The sequence below is a fragment of the Thamnophis sirtalis genome, unplaced genomic scaffold (genome assembly GCF_051295495.1).
Source record: "Thamnophis sirtalis isolate CommonGarterSnake01/CBP01778 unplaced genomic scaffold, rThaSir2_p1.2 scaffold_5, whole genome shotgun sequence".
In the NCBI taxonomy this organism is placed as follows: Eukaryota; Metazoa; Chordata; class Lepidosauria; order Squamata; family Natricidae; genus Thamnophis; species Thamnophis sirtalis.
In genome coordinates, this window is record NW_028261385.1 from 125,638,550 (window position 1) to 125,663,645 (window position 25,096).

General features: G+C 36.4%; 1 protein-coding gene across 1 annotated transcript in view; it reads right to left on the reverse strand.

Annotated features, from left to right (window-relative positions):
- MACROD2 (mono-ADP ribosylhydrolase 2) overlaps positions 1-25,096 on the reverse strand; it is a 1,059,851-nt gene that overhangs the window by 567,049 nt on the left and 467,706 nt on the right. The window contains exon 6 of the mRNA XM_087716844.1: positions 1,945-2,066. Within this exon, the coding sequence (XP_087572970.1) occupies positions 1,945-2,066 (122 nt within the window). The remainder of the gene's footprint in view (positions 1-1,944; positions 2,067-25,096) is intronic.

A 25,096-nucleotide genomic window follows, 5' to 3' on the forward strand; every position in this document is an offset into this window, starting at 1 on the left:
TATGCTACTTTTCAGATCTCTTTATCTTAAAATGATTAGTGCGATTAATATCTCTGTCATTTTCCAAGATACATTGTCTCTTTCCCATGGATATGCTCTCGTTTGGTTTTTATTTTTTTTAAAAAACATTTAATAGAAGTTAATAAACCTCCCACAAATCCACCTAACTCATTATTAAACTCATCTTTTGCTAGCCACCATCATTATACATTTTCACTAACACAAGAAATTATATACTGTGTAAAATAATTTTTTTTCCGTGATCTTTCTTTTTTACGTTAACTGAAATTTAACTTGTTCTTTCAGCCACTGAATTATTGTCTTCTGTTTCTTGGTGAATAAAATGAGATATTACAGCCAGTTGTCTGAGAACCATTTACTCGTATGGGTGATGGATTAGATGATGGATTCTAACAGACAACATTGATTGGAAATGTATGGAAAGCCCATCAACTCTACTGAAAGCTGCTGATTTTCTCATTGAAATTCATATTGTTTTACTAGAGAATAATTTGATTTTTTCACTGAGTCATATAGTTGAAATGTGATGTCAGGTCTAGCCCTAGATATGCTTTCTAATAGCTCTGATAGCCATGCTTGCTTATTAATTTTTATGATTTATTTACTGTCTTTCTATTTGCAGAGCTGCTGAGGCTCTTTAACTGCCCTGTAAATGGCTGGCTGCTACTCAGCTCAATTGAACTGAGCTGTACTAGAAAACCTTGGGTTACAAAAAGAATCTAGCACTATGCATTGGCTTGGCATGTTCAGTTCTTCTATTGCCAACTACTGCCAATAACTATTTGGAAATGTGACCAAAAAAAAAAAAAAAAAAACAAGTCCACTCTTCTGCTGAAAATTACAGAGTCTAGGGTTGCCATTTAGTTAGAGCTAACTGGTATTTTCTTCACAGCTTTCTAAGTTATTTAACAAAACAATTTTCCCATGTTGCTTTTTTGCTAATACCACTCAAGCAAATACAATCCCTTTCATTTTGGAAATATGCCTTACAATATCCACATACCAGGTATTGAAGTTGTCCAGTGCAGATATAAACATATTGCAATGCAGTGGTGGGTTTCAAATTTTTTTAGAACTTCTTCTGTAGGTGTGGCCTGTTTAGTGGGAGTGGCTTGCCAGCCATGTGACTAGGTGGGAGTGGCTTGCTGGCCATGTGACTGGGTGGGAGTGGCTTGCCAGCCATGTGACTGGTGGGCGTGGCCAACTTGTAAAATGTGGTGAAACTCATTTAACAACGCTCTTGCTTAGCAACCAAAATGTTGGCTCAGGAACTCTAGCATTGAAGTGTGCAAGTATTAAAGCTGTCAAGTTAGAAGACCCTTGCACCCCTAACCCTTTAGAAAAAAAAAAACCCAGGGGTGTTCAAATGTGAAAGCTTTAACACTTGTAGACTTCAACTCCCAGAATTCCTCCTCTTGCTCTTCATCTTGATGATGTGTGGAAGGGCGGGGGGAGGGAGCTTGAACCGGTTCTAAACAGCACTGTAGATATGTGGAATCTCTTCCACAGAAGAGGTTAGAACTGGCAGGAACCCACCCCTGTTGCAATGTTTATCTGTTTATTTAAAATTTTATATTAACTCTGTAGTGGTTAAGGTGCTGGCCTAGAAATCAGGAGACTGTGTGTTCTGGTTCCACCTTAGGATAAAAGCCAGCTGAGGGACTTTTGACCCAATCACTCTCTTTCAGGCCAACCCACCTGAAAAGGATTGTTGTGGGGGGAAAAAATAGGGGGAGGAAGGAATATTAGTTATGTTCTCCACCCTGACTTATTTACAAAGTAACAAAGGTGGGAGAAAAAACTAATTAATAAACTTTTGCAATGGGGAGTTCTTTTTAATACTTTTTGTTATGACACATAGTTATTGTTACAACTCCTGGCAAGAATTTGAGTTTGGAAATTAATCAATCAATCCATACTTACAATTGATCTGATGAGGTTCTCTTTTGCCAGTTTCAAGGAGGTTTTATAGCAATTTGCCAGATCTTCTTTATGGATATCACTAATATGCCCTCGAGCTATAGGTCCCACAGTGTGGATGACATCTGCAAAGAATAACACAATCAGTATCAAAATTTGATTAAAACTGTACAAAATGTCAAAGGCAAATTGGTAAATCAGGACTCTGATCATGAGGATTTTTCCTGATTAATAACAATGTCCCTGGCCCTGTGAGTTGGATGATGTAAGAGGTAGATATGAAGTAAGGAAATAAACTCTTCCAAGTCCTCTACTGGGACTACCTTCTAAACCAGGGATGTCAAACTCGCATCGTCACGGCTTCATCACATGACTTCCTCTCCTTCACTAAACCTGTGGGGGCGGCGCAAGCATATGACACAACGGGGCCGCGGGCCACGAGTTTCACACCACTGTCTAAAGCAGTGATTACTTTACATTGAGAAAGAATCCTTTTCTCTTGGAGAACCAGGAAGTAATTGTTGTCTGGTTCATCTACAAAGACAAAGGAAGGCCCTTAGCATTTAGAAGAAGAATGCTTCTGATTGGAGAAAAGAACCCCCCCCCCGGCCCAAAAAAAGAGAAACAGGCAAGGAAAAGTGAAGAGTCTAGAGGAAGAAAACTGGGGATCAGGATGCAATCAACACAGTCACTATTAATTGAGTCAAACCTTCTTACTAGTGATTCTGGCAGTGCACAACCACACTAGCTAAGTTTAAAAAAAAAAAACTATTGTGGGAACACAATCCTCATCCTCCTCTCCAGAGTATCATATGACAGTGTTAAACTATCCCATCAACTTTTGTACCTGAAAAGTATTGGCAAAGCTTTGTGACATCACATTCTGGTTTGTTAATTGCAACCAATCAATGCTTAAGGGCTATGCCCTGTGCTGTTAGGCCACAGCAATGAATTTTGTAAGAAAAAGGCTTATTTTTTCAGCTGTTTTTATTCTCCACTCCCTTTGACGGAGTCTGCATGCTGTGGGAAACAGGATCCATCAATTGCATTTGGCCAGGTTCTCTCAAACATGCCAAGCTCTCCCAAGGATGCTGAAACAGCATTTCAATTCTGCCATTTTCTTTGTAGATTAGCAAACACAAAGATTTAAATAACTGTCAAAGGAAAATATCTACCAGGGAATTTGTTTTGTCAGTAAACTCCATGGACCTGGTAAAATCAAACATGAAAGGATTTACACAGCCAAACATTCTGACAGCTGTAAACATCATACTGAGAAGCACATAAAAAGGAAATAATCAACCTTCTCTTTTAATCATAGTTATTTCCTCTAGATATAAGGTAGAAGGGGTGAACTATTTGGCTGGAGAATTACACCTAGAGTAATTAGGAGCAAAGCTATTTAATACTATTTCCAATCACTGAAATTTGAATTTGACACTTAGGGTTTGCCAGATGACAAGAAGAATGACAACACATGATTGAAATATAGTTTTAATGCTGGTTTTACCCCTTTGAGCTGACTCACACATATGCATTTTAGGCAGTCCAATAATAAATGGAGATTTATTGCCAATGGAACAAATTCAAAAATGAATGGAGAGAAGTCTCCGTTTCCGCATGTCATTACTTTTCATTATCATGTTTACTGTATTTGAAGGTAACATCAGACACAGTGGGCTGTGTAAGGCAACACATCTGTGTGTGCGAGGTTTGAGTCCTGGGTTGTTGTTTTTAAAAATGCAAATATTTTTATAGCTGAAGCCGACACAGTGCCTTAATCAGATAAAGTTCATTTCATTTATTCTGCCAACTCCTGAAATGCCATAAAATGTGGTCACAGTAGGACTTCCTCTTCAGCTATAAATACTTATTGCCACAAAATGCTGCAGAAGCAGCAATCAGATTTGACATTTGATTGCCAAACCGAGGCCAGCAGTATTACTACATCAGTCATAATTAACAATGTCCAAATCTAAAAAGGAAGTATCAGAGCAAAAAAAAAACCCAAGCCTACTAATTATTAAACATCTGTTTTGGCTATAAGAAACATGATGCTTTGGGAGGCCACTTCTTTGTGATTTTGATAAATGTTTTGCAAATTAGAGTTAAATGATCAGCTGGGTATATATTGCTGCAATTTTGATGCTGCATTTTCCTAATAGATAAGTGATTTTTAAAACCCTGTTATTTCACAGAGCATTTCCTCTAGTTAAAAGACTCTTACCCTTCATGCAGGGAACATTAAAAGTTTTAACTAGAATTTCTGCTTGCCACATACCTTCAGAGACAAATATGACTTGTGGAGCAATTTGATTACTATAAAATGTTAGTTTCCCTAAAATGGTGCAGTTGGCATTTAAATACAAGGCAGCGCTATCCATTTTTTTGCTCTAATGGAATAAATATTGACATAAAAGACTGGCAGAAATGCAGCATCTAGAATGCTTTAGAAACTTTGAGACTCTAGTGTAAAAAAGACAGGCGTTTTCAAAATAAATCCATCCATTTATGAAAGAGGAGGAAACACATCAAAAATTGTGGGCCTGGTTCAGATTACTACTTTGACAAACAGACTAAAGATGGGCTAGAGACACAACTCTTTCAAAGCAGCAGTCAATTAGGATATGAATCCTCTCCTTTCCTGCTCCCAACCCAAAAGCTGGGAGCCATACGGGAAACATATGCTACCAAGACTGTTCCAAAATCTTTCAAAGAATGCTAACATACAGAGTGATATAAAATGGCTGTGAGTGCTTATGTTTTAGCAATAAAAGAGACAATGTTCTAACATTTGTGTAAAATAAGCAGACTGATTTTTAAGATTGAAAACAAATATAACACTAAAGGAAGGCAAGAGAAGGGGAAGGCGGAAAGGAAGAGAAAAGAATGAGAAAGCAAACAACTTTAGAGAACTACAGTAAGTCTGTTCTCAATAATGCTTTTGATAACTAAGCAAAACATTGGAGTAAAGTTTAAAATAAAATCTAATTTATGTAAAACTACAAACATGGATGAAGAAAGAAAAGCCTCAAGCCTCAAATTCCAAACTCTCAGTCAACTTTAGAACAATTTCTAAAACTTTCCTTTAAACAAAAAGAGAAAAGTAAAATATGCAGCACAAAAGCTGTTCTGAGTATGCTAGAGGTCACTTTAGAGAAGATAAAATGCCACTAATGACTCTCAGTGTTGGCTCTGAGGTACAGTCTGGGACTATAAAGGACACTCATCCAAATTGACTTATGGAAAACAGAAGGCATGAACAGAAAGCAAATATTTAAGTTAATATATTTATGTACTACTCTCTAGCCTTCTTCCAAAGTGAGGGTTTAAGATCCATGAGGCATCTGAACTCAAGTCAATTAGCACTGAATTCAACTGCGAATCACACTAGCTATCCATAGTTAAAACAGATTCAAATGACAATTCCATATTTGGGGGGGGGGAGGAGAAGTCTGGCCGTGTTGTTTTAAGATAATTTTTATTCCTACAGCAAAGGAAGAAAAGTGGCACATATTATGTGAGGCACATTTCTATTGGCTCTAAGAGTAGCATAAGCAATCTACTACCCATAATAGTTATCCTGGTATACAGGTATACGTAAATTCTTACCCATAAAAGTAGCATGTAAAATTCAACTTACAAATTCTATAGAACAACTCTATTTGTAATCATGAAAGAGTAATTAAAAACAAAAACAAAATGTGTGGCAATTTAAAAGAAATGCCCAGGCATATGTTCTTCAAAGTGAAATTAAACAATTACATTTCCAGGTAAAGTATAAAGTGGTTTCAGCTTATAGAGAACAGCATAATTAATGGAAGCATTATCCTTGCATACAGGAAAGAGATCACATATTCATCAGACATGAGACATGTTTGCTATTTTCATTCATGTCCCCTGCAACCACGTGCTACCTTTTGTGATAACCCATGAGGAACACAGTGCACAAAAGGAATGTAAAGAGTCTCTTGAATGTTCTCAGGATAACCTGAAAGGAATTGGGGGAGTAAACTTCTATTTAACTGGGAATATTACATACAAGTTCTATAAACTCATTACCATGAATAAAAATTTTATACATAGAAAAGGAGTTACCAGGTTCACATAGGTTTGAAAAAGTTCAATAAAGATCTTCAGTGGGAACCAAGATATAAAATAGGGTTCAGATGTGGTAATGGATTGAACATAGTAGTCACATAACATTATGTGTGCTTTTGGGTAGGAGGAGAGTGACAACTTGAAAGTAAACAAATATAGAGCTACCACTATCATTATCCCTAAAAATGCAGGAGAAGATATTGGCTCTTTGTCGATGTTGATGAAAGATTGACTAAAGTTTATTAGTCAATTTCTGTATAAAGAATTGGAACAACCATCATCTAATATCTTGTCTTGTTGGTCTGTTCCTTTGTTTTAGGAAATACAGTGTCTGGACTCAGCCTTAGGGAAAAGTACATCTGTCTGAAATTTTGAAAAGAAACACTCTATAACGTATGTGCAATTCCTCCCGGCTCATCCAATTCTGATATTTGCTTTTTCAAGAATATCTCACCAGGTACTGAAATGACAGTGATTTAAAAGAAAAGCCTGCATTAATATGATCTTAAAATAATTCTAAAAAAGGTAAGACAATATTAGTCTTGCAAGGTAACCCAGACAAGAAGCTCAAACAGGAGTCCTATAGCCAACTTTATTGTAAGTTGCAAGCCTGAAAGTATCTCATCCCATCTCTCACTTTTACTTTCCTGAAAACTAGATATGGCCCCTTCTGAGAGGTTTTGGCCACTCCTCCATCTTTGATCTCAAATTGCTTTTATCAGACCATTATCTAGGCAGTGGCTCTTCCTCCTGTGCCCCAGTCATTCCAACACACTATTACAATAAATTCTTAAGTTTGGGTTATTGAATATATAAGCCTAAGTGAAATCAGCTAAGATTTCCCCATTTTTGACACCCTTGTCCCTCAAAGCTTATACTACTATATATGCGCGGCATGACAAAACCACGCTGGTCAAAGGCGCGGCGATAAAATCGCGGTGCTAAAGCCGTGATGTCATCACCGCGCGTCATCACCACCACGACAACAGCACGGCATCAGAAGGGCGCTTTAAAATGGCGCCGCGGCAGAAAGCCGACTTCAATTAAGGTAAGCGTTAGGATTAGGTTTAGGGGTTTGTTTTAGGGTTAGGTTTAGGGTTAGGGTTAGGGTTAGGGTTAGGTTTAGCGTTAGGTTTAGCATTAGGTTTAGCGTTAGGTTTAGGGTACTGAGTGCTTGGGAATGCGCGATTTTGCCCTCCGCGATTATGTCATCGCGGTAGGGTCGCGTTTTTCCCTAGCGCTTAGAATGGTGCGATTTAGTCTTCGCGCTTATGTCTCCGTGCAGAAGGGCTTCGCGGATTTGTGGTGGAACCCTATATATGACATATCATATACAATACTTTATGCAATCCAAGTCACAGCATTTATCCATCAACCTCACTCAATACAGACTTGGAAATAAAAAATAGCCAAAAAATGCCATCATAATTTTATTGAAGAAGTCCAATGCAGAATATTTAAATTTCACAAAAGGTCATAAAGAAAGAGGGAGTGCTTACAAGTGGGAAGGGGGGAAAAGCCTTATCCTTTGGTGGGTTGTTTTTTTTTTTTTTTAAAGAACAGAAATAATAGTATGTCTCCAATGGTTGCCATAGCAATTTCAGTTATTGAGCAGAAGTTGGAGGTTCCAAATGTTCTTCCAACCCTCTGCATTATCATTTTGGTTATTCTGGAACAGACTGAAGGACTTAACCACATTAATCCTGTTGCTTTGTATTCATGCCTGTCATTAATTTGATCAGGTGTTTGTAGGGGACTTCAGTTATACCCTATAAGGGTCACAGAGGATTTGATTTGGTTTCCCATGAAATTTAACTTCTACATGAAAATATTGTGAGTAGTTACCCTAAATCATTAGACTGAATTGTGACCAACATGCAAATTTTGCAAATTTCAACCTCAATTTTCCATTTATGAATCCTAGAAAAGCCATCAAGCTTCTCAATATGTAAATTGGCTGTCATTTCTGAGTTATGAAGCCTGATCGGGATGAAATAAAAATACAATTGACACGAAAAACCTGATAATCTGAATTAAGAGATTCATCAAGATCTATGCTTACATCATTCTTGAATGACCTAATGATAGTTTACTTTGGATTCTATAATGTCTGCATGGAAGCATAAATTAGCAATAGATGCCAGGAATACTTTTTTGGCAACTTCATTTGCACGCCAATTGCTGGGTGTTTTAGAGGGAATATTGCCATAACACATCACAAATGTCTGCAACTTGTTATATAAATGTAATATTTTTGGATTGTTCAGCAAGGGCTCTGTGAGCCCAAGAAAAGATTCAGCTGCTTTGAAGGGTTTTCAACCGGGAGGCTCTCACAACAGTCACTCGAGCCCTTGTGATCTCTAGGCTGGAATACTGCAATGGGCTCTACATGGGGTTGCCCTTGAAGAGCATCCGGAGACTGCAGTTAGTCCAGAATGCAGCCGCGCGAGTGATAGTGGGCGCACCGCGGTTCGCCCACATTACACCCATCCTCCGCGAGCTGCACTGGCTACCTGTCGGTCTCCGGGTGCGCTTCAGGGTACTGATGACCACCTTTAAAGCACTCCATGGTAGTGGATCTGGATATTTGAGAGACCGCCTTCTGCCGATTACCTCCCTCCGACCAATTAGATCACACAGGCTGGGCCTCCTCCGGATTCCATCCGCCAGTCAATGTCGACTGGCGACTACACGGAGGAGAGCCTTTTCTGTTGCAGCTCCGACCCTGTGGAACGATCTCCCCGTTGAGATTCGTACCCTCACCACCACCCAGACCTTCCGCACAGCCCTCAAGACCTGGCTCTCCCAGCAGGCCTGGGGATAGGTTCCAATTTACCCGCCCGAGTGCTGACTGTTGAATGCATGTTGTGGTTTTACTATTTTATTTTTGGTCACTTATTGTTTGTCCCTTGTTGCTGCACACCCTTCCCTTATGATTGTAAGCCGCCCTGAGTCCCCTCAGGGAGAAGGGCGGCCTATAAGTCTTAATAAATGGAAAAAAAAATGAAATGTTTTCAGCAGATGTAGATGCATGCTCCAAAGTATTGAACAATGTTACTATGTCTAGTCAGAACAGACACAGGCACACTGTTTGTATTCTGCTTGGACTAGAATAATTCAAAACTTTAACAACTGAAGAATATGCTTTTGGTCCTTATGAACATACCTGTATTTTAAAAATCTAAGGTTGTTTCTGGTCCACCAGTAAGGTTTAGGAAGTTGACATTCACTAGATATATATTTCATTTACTTGACATATCAATAGAGTTTAAACAGAATTTGTTGCTGAACTGATTGGGTTCTCTAATCATAGGAAACATATCTAATATTCCATAAAGCTTGAAATCATTGATTGGGCAACATACATGTTTCAAATTCTCTTATTCAAAATTTCTGGTGTATTATCTAAATTTCCTTATTTATTTAAAGCTGATAATAAACCAACAGTTTATTTGCAATTAAGTCTTTTCCAGCAAATTTCAATATCTGGTGTTTCAGAAGCTGCAAGGGCATCAGGGCCAAACAGTGTTGAATTAATTATAAATCACTTTTTCTAGAGCAATTGTACTCCTTTGTAGAATCTCAAGAGTTTTAAAAGTATCATTACTTAATAGCTGATTGAAGATAATGATTCTATTTTAAACCCATGATTTCTTAAAAAAATATATTAACAGTCATTTTAAAATAGCAATTATTTCAAAGTGTAAATTTCTCATGAGGACAAAAATATCTTGAACATTTTTTTAACCAATCAAGTTCAAATATGTCTGAGTTTGGTATTGGAAAGGTAATCAATTATACAGTCTAATTAGTACCAAGAACTTGCTACAATTTCAAGAGTAGTTGTTAATAACGTTTAAATTGAACTCATATTAATACAGATTCAGCATTGTTTCAATTCCAATTCTTTATTATTATTATGGTACAGTTAGCCAGATATTTAAAGGTTAAAGGTATCATTAAGATGTTCTACAAAAAGCTGTTTTTTGCAATTGACTGATCACAATTTTGTCAATCCCAATAATGTTCAAATGGTGCTCTATTTGTTTTGGGATATCACCCAAGGTGCCCATTACTATAATTATTATTTAAATTTAAGAAATAAATGCATTACTATGGTTCACAAATAAGTCCAATGACATTTTTTCAAATTAGGACAATAACATCACTATCAGAAAAATATAACTTTAATATGAAGATGCTGGGTATATTTTGACTTTCCAAAAAAGAAGTAGCCACTGACTTATCAATATGTTTAAAGGAAGCCAACATATGCATTGCTCTCAAAATACATTCAAAATTGATGCAAAATTCAACTTGTTTTCTGTCTCTATCAAAAGTTTTCTAACACTGTTTAATCTTTAGCAATACCTTCCTTCTTCCTGTCCTGTGCAAAACTTGATTGTATCTGTAAATAAGACCACCATTCTACTTGTACCCCTTGTGATGCCAATTGTAATCTAGTTTTAATCTCCCTCTGTCTATTCAATAACTCTTTATATGCAACAATATTTTTCATATTAATTAAATTTGGGTGTATATATGCTTCCATCGTAGATAGCCAAATGGGTGTTTCGGTATAGTGGACGTGTTTAATTTTGTTCCATATTAATAACAGGGACTGTCTGACATAGTGTCTAATGAAATATTTATGTGCAGATCCTTTTTCATACCACAAGAAGGCATGCCATCCTGCTTGGAGGTCATGACCTTCCAATTTGAGTAATCTTTTATTTCTCAACATTATCCATTCTTTTAACCATGTTAGGGTGGCCACAATATAATAAAGTTCCCAATCTGGTACGCCAAATCCTTATTTTTCCTTAGTATCTTGTATGGCTTTGAGTTTTCTTCTTGGTTTTCTTCCCTGCCAAATAAAATTCGAAACCAATTGATTCAAATCATTAAAAATTTAATTGGAATATTCTGAAATAGGAAGAGAAATTTTGGTAGTACATTCATTTTTATGACTGCAATCCTAACCATCAGGGACAATTGTAGGTTTTTCCACCTTTCTAGGTCTTTCTTAGTTTTGTTGATCAGATTAGTATAGTTAACTTCTTTGATGGACGCATAACTCGCAGATAAGTGTATACCTAGATATTTCACTTTTTTAACAATTTGGATACCCAATTTCTTCATTAACTCCTCTTTCAATTTGGATGTCATATTTTTAACCAGCATTTTAGTCTTTGTCATATTTATATTTAAACCTGCTACTTTCCCATATTCTGTCAATTCCTCGATAAGTTTCATACGAGACTTTATAGGATCCTCTAACACAAACATCAGATCGTCCGCAAAAGCCTGCAACTTACATTTTCCCTTTTTAATTTCTAGTCCCTTCATCTGTTCCACTTTACGTACATTCCTGGCTAAAACTTCTAAGGTTAATATAAACAGCAGCGGGGATAGGGGACAACCTTGCCTTGTACTTTTCTGGATTGTTATACTTTGCATTAATTCACCATTAATTATTACTTTGGCTTTTTGATTTCTATATATTGCTCTAATTTGTTTATAAATTTATCTCCAAATTCCATGTGTTCCAATTGTTGATGCAAGAATTCCCAGTTCACATTGTCAAATGCCTTTTGGGCATCGAGAAAAAATAGTGCAACCTGTTTTTCATTATGTACTTCATAATATTCAAGATTTTATTGGAATATAAACTCGAGGAAGAACATGTCAAAGAAACTATGGTTGCCTGGGTGAAAAATTTTGGTTATAATGTGGAATTGGCTACGTGGAAAAAACTTTGGATACTTAATCGGAAACTAACATTGGCTATGGCGTATAAAGAAAAACTTTATAAGATGTTCTACAGATGGCATCTCCCTTCAGCATGGCTCTCCAAAATGTTTAAAAATCTGGCCCCAAATTGTTGGAAGTGTAAAAAAACACCAGGCACTTTTTATCATATGTGGTGGACATGCAATGAGGCCAAAAGATATTGGAAAATGATTCAATCATGGTTGGAACAAATGGTAGGAGACCAAATTTTGTTTAAACCAGAATTTTTTCTCCTAGGCATAATACCGGAGGGGTTTAAGAAAAATGTACTCTATCTAATTATACATGTACTAACTGCAGCACACATAACTTTTGTGCAGTATTGGAGAAAAGAAAATATGCCATCAGAGCTAGATATAATCAGAAAAGTGTTGGCCTGTGCAGAAGCAGATAGGCTCACTTTTGAACTTAAAAATAAAGGGGAATCAGAATATTTTGAAGTCTGGAACAGATTTTATGACTGGTATAAGACAAGGTGACAAGACTGGAACAAACTGTATAATACAGTGTATATATTGTGATTGGACAGAAGGATAGATAATACACTAAGTAGGCTAATAGTTAATGGTTGAGACTAATTGTGTATAATGTGAATGTATGGTCATTTCAACTCCGCAGTACTGCATTGTTTTAAATGTAAAAATAATAAATATATATTTTTTAAAAATGACATTTTCATGACATTAATTCAAATAGCTTTATTATGCATTAATATTATGAGGTGGCTGGATGGAATCACTGAAGCAGTAGGCGTTAAATTGACTCCAGAGAATGGTAGAAGACAGGAGGGCCTGGAGGAATGTTGTCCATGGGGTCACAATGGGTCAGACACGACTTCACAACTAATAACAATAATTATGAGCCCAAAGCGGTGTACTTAATATAATACTAACATTTATTTTAAAAATTACAAAATGGAAAATAAATATTATTAAGACATTTTTGGTATAATATAGCATATTATGGGAACCTTTTTTTGTTGGTTGATTGGTTTTTGAAATTTTATTCTGATCCAATAAATTTAATTTGGAATTAAATTAACCCCCATCCCCCCAACTTCACCTCCAGCAGCTGTTATCTGGTCAACCTGTTACTCAAAACATTTCAGAAAACATTAGGTTTGGTTGGACCATTAAAATTAATCAACATTATCCAATTATATCCCTACTGAACTAATAAAATCATATAGAAACCTTTGGAGCCTAAAATCTCTCTTGAACTGTAAAAGATGATGTTTTTATTAAAAAAAACAGCTTTCCACATAAATCTACTCAATGCTTTTTCTTACTAAAAGGCTTTTCTAATTTAGAAGAATATGTGCTGCTTGGGGAAAAAATCCAACTTCATTAGTTTCAATTTATTTTTTAAAAACAGCTCTCTTTAAAGCTATTCATCTCAGGCCATTGTAATGAGCTTCTTATTTCGGTAAAAAATGTCTATACAATGAGATGTTCTTCTCACCACAATGTTTATGTGAGTCTCTTTTTCCTTCTTCCTCCTGATACAGGCCAAATCTTCTTTTCTCCCCCCCCCCCATGCACTCCATGCCATCCCCCTGCCCATCTCTCGTTTTCACACACATGTTCTTTCCAATTTCACATGCTAGGATGTTATTCAGTTTCCACTATGTTATTGGGGACAATTTCCTACTTTTGTCCCAAATATTATACTCCTATAAATACTTTTTTTTTTAAATGACATGATACTTCGCATGAAAAATATTGTTTTTTCTACATCTGCACAAGCAGGAAAAAAAGCAGAGAATCAATAATATTGATACAGGTACTGTTTTACAGCTACTATATGGGCCAGTTGTAAAACTTAGGAGGTGATTGAACAGTGAAAGGCACAGAGGGAATAGTTCTGCATTTATCAGTCTGCAAAGAGAATATCCACAGCAAGAACCATTTGAGTGGAGGCAGTGGTGGGATTCCACCAGTGTAACAACTGGTTTGCTTCGTGCATGCACATTGCATTTGAAATCAGCACTAAATCTTATCTTTTCCTGCAGCCCTGGTGAGTAAAACAGCTGAGAGGCGGCAATCCGCTCTTCCACACTGATCAGCTGGCCTTCAAACAAAGGAAATAGAGCATGGAATAGAGCAGGGGTGAGTGGGTGGGGCCAATTGACTGCCAGAACTGCCAGTTTGCCTGAATTGGTCCGAACTGGCTGAATCCCACCCCTGAGTGGAGGGATAATAGAGAAGCCAAGAGTTCATATGCCAAGAATGGGGTATCACTTTGAGTGCTGTGCATAAAGCTGGCAATTGAGTTATTGCAAACAAAGCTGCTTTACACAAAGCTCTCATCTTTCCATTTCCCTCCACCAGGAATAATAGTTTCTAATCCAAAAGAAAGATGCATTGGAGTGATTTTTGATATTTTTTGTAATTTTCTGCATCTCAGAATAATTTGTTTAACCACAAGCATGTAACTTTAGGTCAGAAAAAGATTTGGGCCTATGAATATATAGCTGTACTCAGCCATTTTTCAGATCTGACCTAAATCTAAAACATTTGAGCCACTTAAACAATTTGCATATTTAATCAATGTTTTAAAAATAATATTCCAGAGCTTGCATAAAATGAGTCTGCATATCGAGTTCTGTCACATTTCTTTACGGTATTGTAAAGAAATTGGAATTGTTGCATTTATTTTTTTCGTTACATAAATCAGTCAATAAAACTTTCGAGGACAGTGATAAGTGTTTACAGAGGATAATGATTCCTGTCAAGGGGGAGAGGACTATGCAAATGAGAAAATGGGAGCAAAGCAGGATTTGGTGTTTTTAAAGAGGTGCAGGGTGTTTTTAAAATGGTTAACCAACTAACTCATCAAACTGAGAATCAATTATATGTTCTGTTCACTTGCATTCATGGATTTATAGCCATTTTTTAATTAATCTAGGAAACTGTATAATAAGGTCTTGCCCGTAGTATGAATTTTAAGAGAGAAGACATTGCAGTATATGGATTGATAGACAGATGGCAAAAAAAAAAGACAAAACTCTTCATTTTATCAGTCAGGTGACAGAAAATTCCCACTCGTGTTACTTTAAGAAAAAGAAAAATGCTAACTCACTTCTTGAATATTAAATGTGGTATTCTGATAAGTGTGTTATATTTTGCTGTACAGCATGGTCATTTTATTTTCATTTCTTTTCCAAGATGCTCATTATTTCAGATTAAAATCTGCAATTTTAGTATACCATAGATGTTTGTTAATTTAAAATCAGCTGTATATTTGTGTCTTACTTTATAATTTCTTTTTAGATTTTAAAAGGAAGAAAACACTGACTTTCTATTTCTCCCGTCATCAGAATGATTTAATTTTATGAGCTGAAATGACCCTCACTCTGTGAGACTTCAAGTATAGATTTCGATCTCCACATCGCAAAATGTATATTTAAAATTAGATGCTATCTTTTTCATGAATAGGTTAATGAAATATAGAATTAATTGTATTGAAGGCACTAAACAAACATATGCACGTCTCAAAGGAAGCAGTTGTAAGGATTTAGTTATTGATTTACTTATTTGTAGAATAAAACCACATTTTTTTCAATCCCAAAATAGGGATAATTGAAGTAATGAATACAGTACTGCTTAATCCCAGTTCTTTTATTAGGCTTTGTTCTCAGGTCTTAAACTACATACATAACCATCAATATTCTGAATCATTCCAAAAGATAATAGCCTTGAGAAGGCACTGGTGAACATTATTACTAGCAACATATTATCCATATCCTTGTGTGCATTACAGAAGTGGAAATGGAATGGAAAGAAGTATTTTCTTCCTCACAAATGAGTTAATCCCAGCCTTTGATCTGTACGGTTCTTGCACTAAATTTTACTTATCCACACCCAGATCAACTAACAGCTCACTTTTCTTCCTATCCCCACGAGATCTACTCACAAATATGGGCTTGCTAGACAGAGAAATGGTCTGTTATAGCACATTTCACTATTACCAAAGGAAGGTATTTTTAAAAGCAATCGTTTCTCCCTTTCCCCCACCTTTTTTTTTAAAAAAATCATTGAATCATTAAATGGTTGAGAAAAGTATCATGTGTTTTAAAATGAGCATGCTTCTTATTCATTTCTTCTATTTTATGTATGGCATGTGAATTTTAAAGTGACAGTGAAAGAGAAAGAAACTGAATGGCAAAAAAGTGATGGGTGAACAAGAATAGTCATTTTATATTGCGCAAAAGTTCCATAGGAAAATAAACCAAGCCTATGTTTGGAATTTAATTTCTCAAAACCAGAGGATTTCTCAGAACACGTAAATCTGGAGAAAATCAGCTTTTCTTCCAAATGTATATATTTCTCAGGAGCCATCACTATCTATACAACATGTTTAATATGCACATTTTGTGTTATCAAAAACTCATTCATACCTGTAACAGCGTGACAGGTCCAATAATTCCCATTTCACAGATGAATGACCGCTGGGGCTAATGCAGGAAGAGCTATTAATCTGTTTATGGCTGAGGGAGAATTTGAATCCAAGATTTCCCTCAGTTCCATGTTTCACTCTGTCCAAGGGACAAAAGAGCAACTCAAATCCATTAAATGATGGAGAAGTAACAGGCCATAAAAGCACCCAATTAAAATGAGGATGTCAATCACATCCCGTCACACATTTTTATATGTAACTCAATTTGACCTAGTCCTGGGGCTGGGGCCTACATCAGATATATTAGTACCCTGCTAGTGAAATAATTGGTTCACCTTTTGTATCTCCCCCAACCCCCTCAAAAATAGGACTGGGTAACACATAGTAACATGAAAAAAAAGTTATGCTGCACTAGGACAAAGGCCTTTCTAATCCAACTTTTTCTTCCTATTTTGATCATCCAAAATCCTAGATAGGAAGCTCCAAGAAGAGACCAAGAAAATAATAGCATTTTTCTGAGATATTTCCACAATCTGTCCCTTGTAGGATATGCAGTTTACACTAGTAGTACGAATCTGGAGACATTTCCCTATGCTTACTTTAAAAATAATGGGAAGGGAACTTTGTAGGTATTTTTCCAGACGTGCATTTTGGCGAGAAAGGGGAGATGTTAGTCTTCCCTATTGGATTAAGGTAAAAGGCTGGCTGTTCCCCTTCAATCCATCACATTTTCTAATCTCCTTACTATCTTAGTCTGACCTTAGCATAGTTTATTGGGAAATTAAATCAAGAAACCACAGTTTGGGTTAACAAATCACATTTGGCAAGCAGGTTTCAAGAGATGGTTTTAATCAAGGAAATAGGGGCACCTATTGATTTGCTTCAACTAAAGGTATTCAGAGCTCAGAATCAACTCCTATAAAAGCAAGCCTAGGAAGAGAGAATCCACACATAAAAAGGAAGGATAGGTAGCAGCTTGCAATGCAGTGTAGCTCCAAGTAATAATTCTATCTTCAAGTTGAAGCTGACAGATTATTTTCAGGACAAAATTCCATGCAGCTGAGAAAAAGCTGGGGAGGGGGGGGTTCTGTTTTTCTTTTTTCTTTTCCTGGTGGCTATATATGGGGCTGTGCCTCAAACTATACAACTAGAGTTCTGCAAAAAAAAAGAGTTTCTTTGGAGTGTACAAAAGGATGAAAGAATTCCTTTTCCTCAAAAAGTTAAAGCAACCACAGCTCTTCTTCACTGCCTCTACATGTCTGTCAATGCACAACCCCTCTGTCTTTCCCCCCCTTTTTCCACAGCCATGAAAGCCTACTTGAAGCTGCCAAGAGAGGCACTATGTTTGTGTTCCAGCAAAATGCCAAGTAGATCTTTTGAAACGCATATTCCAACTGCAATCTCAATGCAAAGAATCAGGACTTCATCCTGTTATTTATGTAGATATGTTTGATTCAGAATGCTGGAATGTGGGCATTGAGCTATATGTCAGGATCCCAATAGGCTCCCAGGTACAATTTAATTTAATTTGCTGTTGGCACATGATATGGTTATTTGCGGGATAATCCGCACCCTCAATTATTTTTCCACATCATACTAAATCTGACAGAATGAACATGCTTCTTTTCTGTGAAACTACATCATCTAGTGACATTCAGAAAGGGAGCCTTTTCTGTCCTATTGCATAATATATCATCTCATAATCTCTCATAATATCTCCAAGACCCACATAGCTCTGACTCTATTAGCTTTCTGGAAAGCCTTGAAGACCTGGCTTTTTCCTCAGGTGTTGGGGTCAGATTGTCAGTACATTGGGGATATAATTTTTAGGGGGCTTGTTCTCATGTCTTGCCTTGTGAGCTGCCAAAAGTCACAAAATTGAGATGGACGTGCCATATAGATTCTATAAATAAACAAATAACTAGTTTATTTAGTTATCAAATGTGTATAAAACTGAATTCTGCAACTCACAATAGCCTATTAGCAATAAAACACAGAGATCCATACATAATAGAAGCAAGGTGAATAAGAAAAAAAAGAGAGCAAGTTTGATGCAGTGATTAAAGGCACTGAGCTACAAACCGGGCTACTGTGAGTTCTAGTTTTGCATTAGACATAACCCCAACTGGGGAGTTTGAGCCAGTCACTCTCTCTCAGCCATAGGAAGATGTCAAGGACACTTCTGAAAAATTTGCCAAGAAAACAGCAGGAACCTACCCAGACAGTCTCTAGGAATGAAACTGACTCACAGGGACACACAAGCTTAAACACAAAAGCAAAAGTCAACTAAAAATGATTACATACAAATATACCCATGCCAAATCCCAGTGCTACAGATACTCGTCTAGATTGAATGACATTAGTTCTCAAATCACTGCAAGACTGGTCACTTTTCCTTTCTTGTGAAACAATGTCAGTCAAGTCAGGGCTGTTCTGACCTAGAGTTGGGACAACAAGGCAATATTCTTATTCAAGTAGGGGCCATTACAATATTTTTTTCTCTCTTTCTTTTCTGTATTTAGGAATCATAATAATGGTCTTAGACCTTCATCTTTCTTTATGAGCTTTGCTGAGCAATAGTTTCTAACTCTCTATTTTTTTCCCTGTGCAAACAAATTATCTTCTTGATTAATGGGAACAGTCTGGACTGTCATTTACAAGTATCATAGATGCAAATTCAAGCATAGACATACCAAATTGCCCATGAAGCCCAGCTTTTAAATTAGTTTCGGGGAAAGGGGGCACTGTATAATAAACCTTTATTTTCAATAACATTAGGCAAAGGCTGAAAATTACAATAGGCCAGGTAACATGCCAGCACTGATATACTACAACACTTCTTTATGAGCAAATTACAATTTGGAGAGCTAATAATAAAAAGAAGTGATGCTGAGATGATGAATTGATGCTATGCAATTAGACCTATTAGAATTCACAAGAGTCGACAGGCAATAATCAAACCACTTTCATGCTGCCCATTGCAATTATCTTTGCACTTAAGAATCAACAAAGCACATAATGACTTGCACTCGATTAAGAAATTCATGAGAAATGGAATTTTAATTAGTGTGCTGAAAATTTGGGTCATTTATGACTTTAAAGGACAACACATTGTAAAAACTATGAGAAGCTGTCAATGATTAAAGAGTAAGAAAAGTTCAAGAAAGTAATGATGTTCTTGACACGAAAGGGGAAAAATCCAATAAATCCCATGAAATGACTATTTTTTGTATTTTGTCAAGATGTGCATAAAGATATACACGTCCTGACAAAATGTAATTGTTTAAGTGAAAAACAAGGCACTTTGGTGACATTTTAGATTACCATGCAAGCTACCCAGGCTCATAGCATGAATTGTGAAAGCTCTTGCAGACTCAAATTCTCCACAAAAACTGAAATAAAGAAAGGAATGCTCAATGTTTTTAAATCATGGCATTTATAATAAGTCAGTTATTTTAAAAAATATTGAAACCGAGTGAAAATTACTGCTTTCCCCACAATTATTTTCACTCATTTTTATTATAGAATCGATAAAATGCAAACATTTTCTTAATCTTCAAATTCAATAATACAATATTTATGGGAAATCCAAAGAAAAAATATGTGACAGATTTTAATTTACTGATCCATTAGTGCAAAGCAGTGCAATGCCCATGATCATTGCTTATCACTTGCAACACAAAAAATAAAATAAAGTTTCCTTTGACTCTTAAATATTTCCCAAAACATCCATGTTATTTTTCTTAAAATGCATATGAAATGGTTTCCCAATGACTAGGTGATTTTTCAACCACTTAGTCTAATCTACCACTTTGAATATTTTTGAAGTCAGTGCAAGGTTGCCTAGTGCAAAGTAATTTATATACCTCAACACTCCACCATTCTGAAATATTGTAAAAGGAAGAGGAGTAATTAAGACTCTGACAAGGCATGGGTTTTCTGATCACTGGAAAAGAAGGCAAATGTCTTGTAGTCCACTTTCTGTACCACATTAATCGTAATTGTATATTAATAATTGTTGGACGGTGTGTAAAATATTTGTTTGAAGAAGAAAGACATCTTCTGCATCCTTTATTGACGAATTTGAAAACATTCATGAAAATTATCCCATTTCACTTGCTTAATTTCTGAAGTGGAGACAGTTGAACTCTGCAATTTGGAACTCCAGAATGAGTTTTGAGGAATGAAGCATCAGCTCAGGATAAGTCAAATCACCATCAGCAGGATAAGACAAATCACCATCACATATCTTTCAGATTGCCAGGTATAGTACACAATTACTTCACTGGATTTTTCTCTTACTTGTGCAAAAAGAGTATAGCGGGAAATCACTATTTTCAAAACAGATTACAAATGCTTCCACAATAGAGAATGTGGCAGTACTTAAGCACAGTGTTTTTTGTTTTTTATGAAAAATTTACTATAGTAACTTGGAGAATATAGATGCAACATAAAGAATGAAAGTAACTATTAACAATTTAAACATTTTGACAATGTATACTGCTGGCTGCCAATGATTAAAGAAAAAACTATTTGAAGCCCAAAGCAGGACATAGAAATATGGATCAAGAATGTGTGTAGAATATAGTATGGTTAATCTTAAAGAAGTTAATCTATAAGATTAAAGATTGACATTAAAGAGGGTAACTTGATAGGGGGGGAAAAAAAGGGCATTAAAACTAGCCTCAGAAATTATTGTATGGATTTATTAAATTCCCTTTTTCTATGGATGTTCATACAGAGTTTTCAAATATTTATGTACTGACCATTTTTGAAAGTTGAATATGTGAGCATGACATTGAATCAAATGAATGAATGGATGATTTTTTATTAGCAGATTAAGGGCAACAACATAAAATATCCTACATGAACAGAATGCCCAGACATTGATGCAATAAATTAAAATTAAAAACAATCTATATTATATTGTAAAACAATATACTGTAGTATTATGTATATATTACTATTATATAATAGTAATATTATAAAATTACTAATATATATGTATGTATGTATGTGTAGGTAGGTAGGTAGGTAGGTAGGTAGGTAAGTAGGTAGGTAGGTAGATAGGTAGGTAGGTATACATACATACATACATATACATACATACATACACATACATACACATACATACACATACATGCATACATATATCTTTGGTTATTCAGGTTTTCTCCCGTGTAAATTTGGAAGTGTCTTGGCGACGTTTCAACGAAGTCTCATTCGTCTACTTCAGGCTGGTTTGCTCAGCTTTGTGCTTCTAGGAGCAATGTGAGATCGCAGCTGTTTTTTTCCTTTTAACTGCCAATGGGGGTGAGAGCTGATTGGGTGGGAGCTTGGCTGTGTTCTGATTGGGTGGAGGTGTGTTCTGATTGGGTGGAGGTGTGTTCTGATTGGGTGGAGGTGTGTTCTGATTGGTTGGGGGGTTTGAGCTCAGCTTAGTCTGGGTTGCCGAGCTGTGTTGCTATGGTTTGGCTTCGTGTTTGTGGCCATGCCAGGTCTTCATTGTGGGTGTCAGTCTGGTTCATGTATGCAATGGAGGGGTTTAAAGTGGCTAATGATGCAGCTGCGGTTTCTGGTCCTTGGTCGTGCCTCAGTGTGAGTTTGAGTCTGCTTTCTACGTGGAAGTGTGGTGGTGACATGCTGTATGGCTCTCGTGAGTGTGGGTCTGGTGTCATTCCTCGTGTTAGGGACTCGTTTGTCAATAAGGGCGGGTTTCCAAATGCCTGGTAGGCAGGAGGTATCATCTCGTTTGTTCATGCTGTGTGGGCATTTTTCTATCTCGATGACTTCTCTGATTATTCTGTTGTTAAAGTGTTCAGCTTTGGCAATAGTTCTGGTCTTTTTAAAGTCAATTTCATGTCCTGTGGTTTTAAGGTATTGGACCAGGGAAGAAGTTGGTTCCTCTTTTCTGACTGCGTTCTTGTGTTCTTCAGTGTGTGCACTTATTCTTCTGTTGGTTTGTCCAATGTATGTGGAGAGGCAGGTGGTGCATGGGATTTCATATACTCCTTAATTTTCTAACTCAATTTTGTCTTAGGGGTTTCTTAGGATGGTGGATATTTTTCGGTTTGTGCAGAATGCTGTCTTGATGTGTTTGTGGAGGATTTTGCTGATTCTGTCTGTAGTGCCTTTTATGTATGGGTTTTATATATGGGTTTTATGTGTACAAACACCCGTGAAAACCTCAGAATATGTGTGTGTGTGTGTGTGTGTGTGTGTGTGTTTTATTTGTGCTGATAAATAAGTAAAGGGAGTTCTTTACTTATTTATCAGCACAAATAAAAACACAAATATAACAAGGCAACAGTAAAAATATTGGGTTTCTGTCGTGATGGACTCTTGTGACGAGCCGATTGACAGATGATGGAAGCAGTTAGCTTCCTCCCATAATTGGGGCTTACCAGGGGTTGTGACACTAAATATATATATATATATATATATATATATATATATATATATATATATATATATATGTGTGTGTGTGTGTGTGTGTGTGTGTGTGTGTGTGTGTGTGTGTGTGTGTGTGTGTGTGTGTGTGTGTGTGTGTGTGTGTGTGTGTGCTTGCGCGCGCCCACACACACACACACACACATACACACTAGAGAAAGTAAATATAGAGATGGTTTAGCTGGTATTGTCTGATTATTTGTTACCACTCCTACATGTTGCTGTACAAAATTTTGCCTATCCACAGGTAAGAAGGAAATAATTTGGGTGGTCTGGAAAATTTACAAAAAGGGCATAATAATTAGTTGCAGAAATCCTTCTAACATTCACAATATAATGAAATATACTCATTTATTTCAATCACCTTGAGCCACAGGGCAAATATATCTCTCATAGACGTCTGATAAATCGGTCTTTCTGCATAACCAGATAAAAGACTGTTAAATCAAATCTGAAAGAACCTGAAATAATCAGGTCTGAGTTAGTAAGTTTTTTTTTTTTTTTTTTTTTTTTTACAATGGAAACTCAAATTCACTCTCCAGAATCTTATATCATTATGGACTAAGTTTAATTTGTTTTGCCTTTCAATATTCAGGAGTCCAGGACTCACTGTTATAAGGGAATATTAGCCTGTGGACAGCAAAGAGCTAGGTACTTCAGGCCTTCAGTTCCCAAATGCATCCCTTAGGACTGAAGGCAAGTGTATCAAGGGAAGTTTACCCAGTTTCCATTGAATGGGTTCTGAAGACCTCAGGAATTGGCCTGCACTATTTCTAAAGCAGAGTACTTGAGGCCTGGCCAAAAGAACTCCATATAAGAACTGAGTCAATGATTCACTCTAAGACAGTTTGATGGTATCTTCTGAATACATATCAAGGAATATGATTACATGTCTATTAACTTATAATGGCAAGCCTTGAGTAAAGACGACTTGGCTGTAATGTCAGTCATTAATTATGTTCTCCAGGTTTCATTGATTATTTTGTAAAACAAGAGGCTGATTAAAAGAGCCAGATCCAGAGTTCCCTTTCATTGGCCAACCATTGCTGACAAATCTCTGCAGCCTCTGAGGGTTGCAGGGAACTTTTCAAGGAAAATTCTGGAGGTCAGAAAAAGCTGCAGGGGAATAAAAGAATTTAAAAAAATTAATTCCCTTTGTTTCCATTGGAAGGATTTTTCATTAGATTATTTGGTGAATGGAAGGAGTTAATAGAAGTAGTTTTCATATAATGTCATATCATCGTATACTGAGTAACAGTTCAAGTGTAGCAATGAGTATTTAAGTCAGAATAGTTTGATTAAAATATGGTTCAAGAATGTAATATGTTTCGCTTGATGCTTGTTTCTCATGGGTCCCTGTTATCCTCAATGGTGCATCAGGAGGAAAAGAGGAAAAAAGGTTTGCAATTGCTAAAAATAAAGTTAAATAGCCATTGATCCAATGTAATTATGCCCTTTTGTAACTCTCTTTTCCAGCAAAAGATTTTACCACCAATTTTAAGAGTATTGTTCTGCCAGAGTTAGAATTCATGAGATTTCCTGTCAAAACTCAGGTGTAGTCCTACCTATTTTGTGAGAATGATTCATGCCCTAATCTCTAATCATCTGTACTATTAGAATATGCTCTACACAGAGCTGCCTTTGAACCCATAAACAACCACATCTAGCATCTTTGCCATGAGCACTTTGCACAGGGACATATATTGGCTTCCAGAAACAAATTGAGACTGAACTTTTCCAGAAAGTATGTGGACTTGGTTAATGCCACTTACTTTTGTGACTGGTTACCAGTAAACTTATATTACCATAGTTAATTTATATTATGTGGATGTTTTAATTCATGTTGGGTTTTTTATTGATGCTGAGAAAAGTCTGACTGAGTCCATCAAATGATATATAAATTTAATCAATAAATATAGCAATAGCAATAGCAGTTAGACTTATATACCGCTTCATGGGGCTTTCAGCCCTCTCTAAGCGGTTTACAGAGTCAGCATATTGCCCCCACAGTCTGGGTCCTCATTTTACCCACCTCGGAAGGATGGAAGGCTGAGTCAACCTTGAGCCTGGTGGGATTTGAACTGCCAAACTGCAGCTTAGCAGTCAGCTGAAGTGGCTGCAGTACTGCACTCTAACCACTATGCCACCTCGACTGCAATAGTGACTGCAATATTGCATAGCAAAAATTGAAGCATTGGTTTTTTTTTAAATGTCTGTTAGCTGAATCCAATATGCTTTGGTTGTTTATTAATTCTGGAAGAAAAATTCTTGAAAACAAATGAAATCATTATTCTGTCCAAGTTAATTGCTCCTGTGATGCCACTTAGTGCATCTATAGATACTAAAATTCACTGTGGAGTGATAATCAGTTTGTTAGAAATGTTAAGGTTTTTTTTTTAACTTAAAAGGTTTT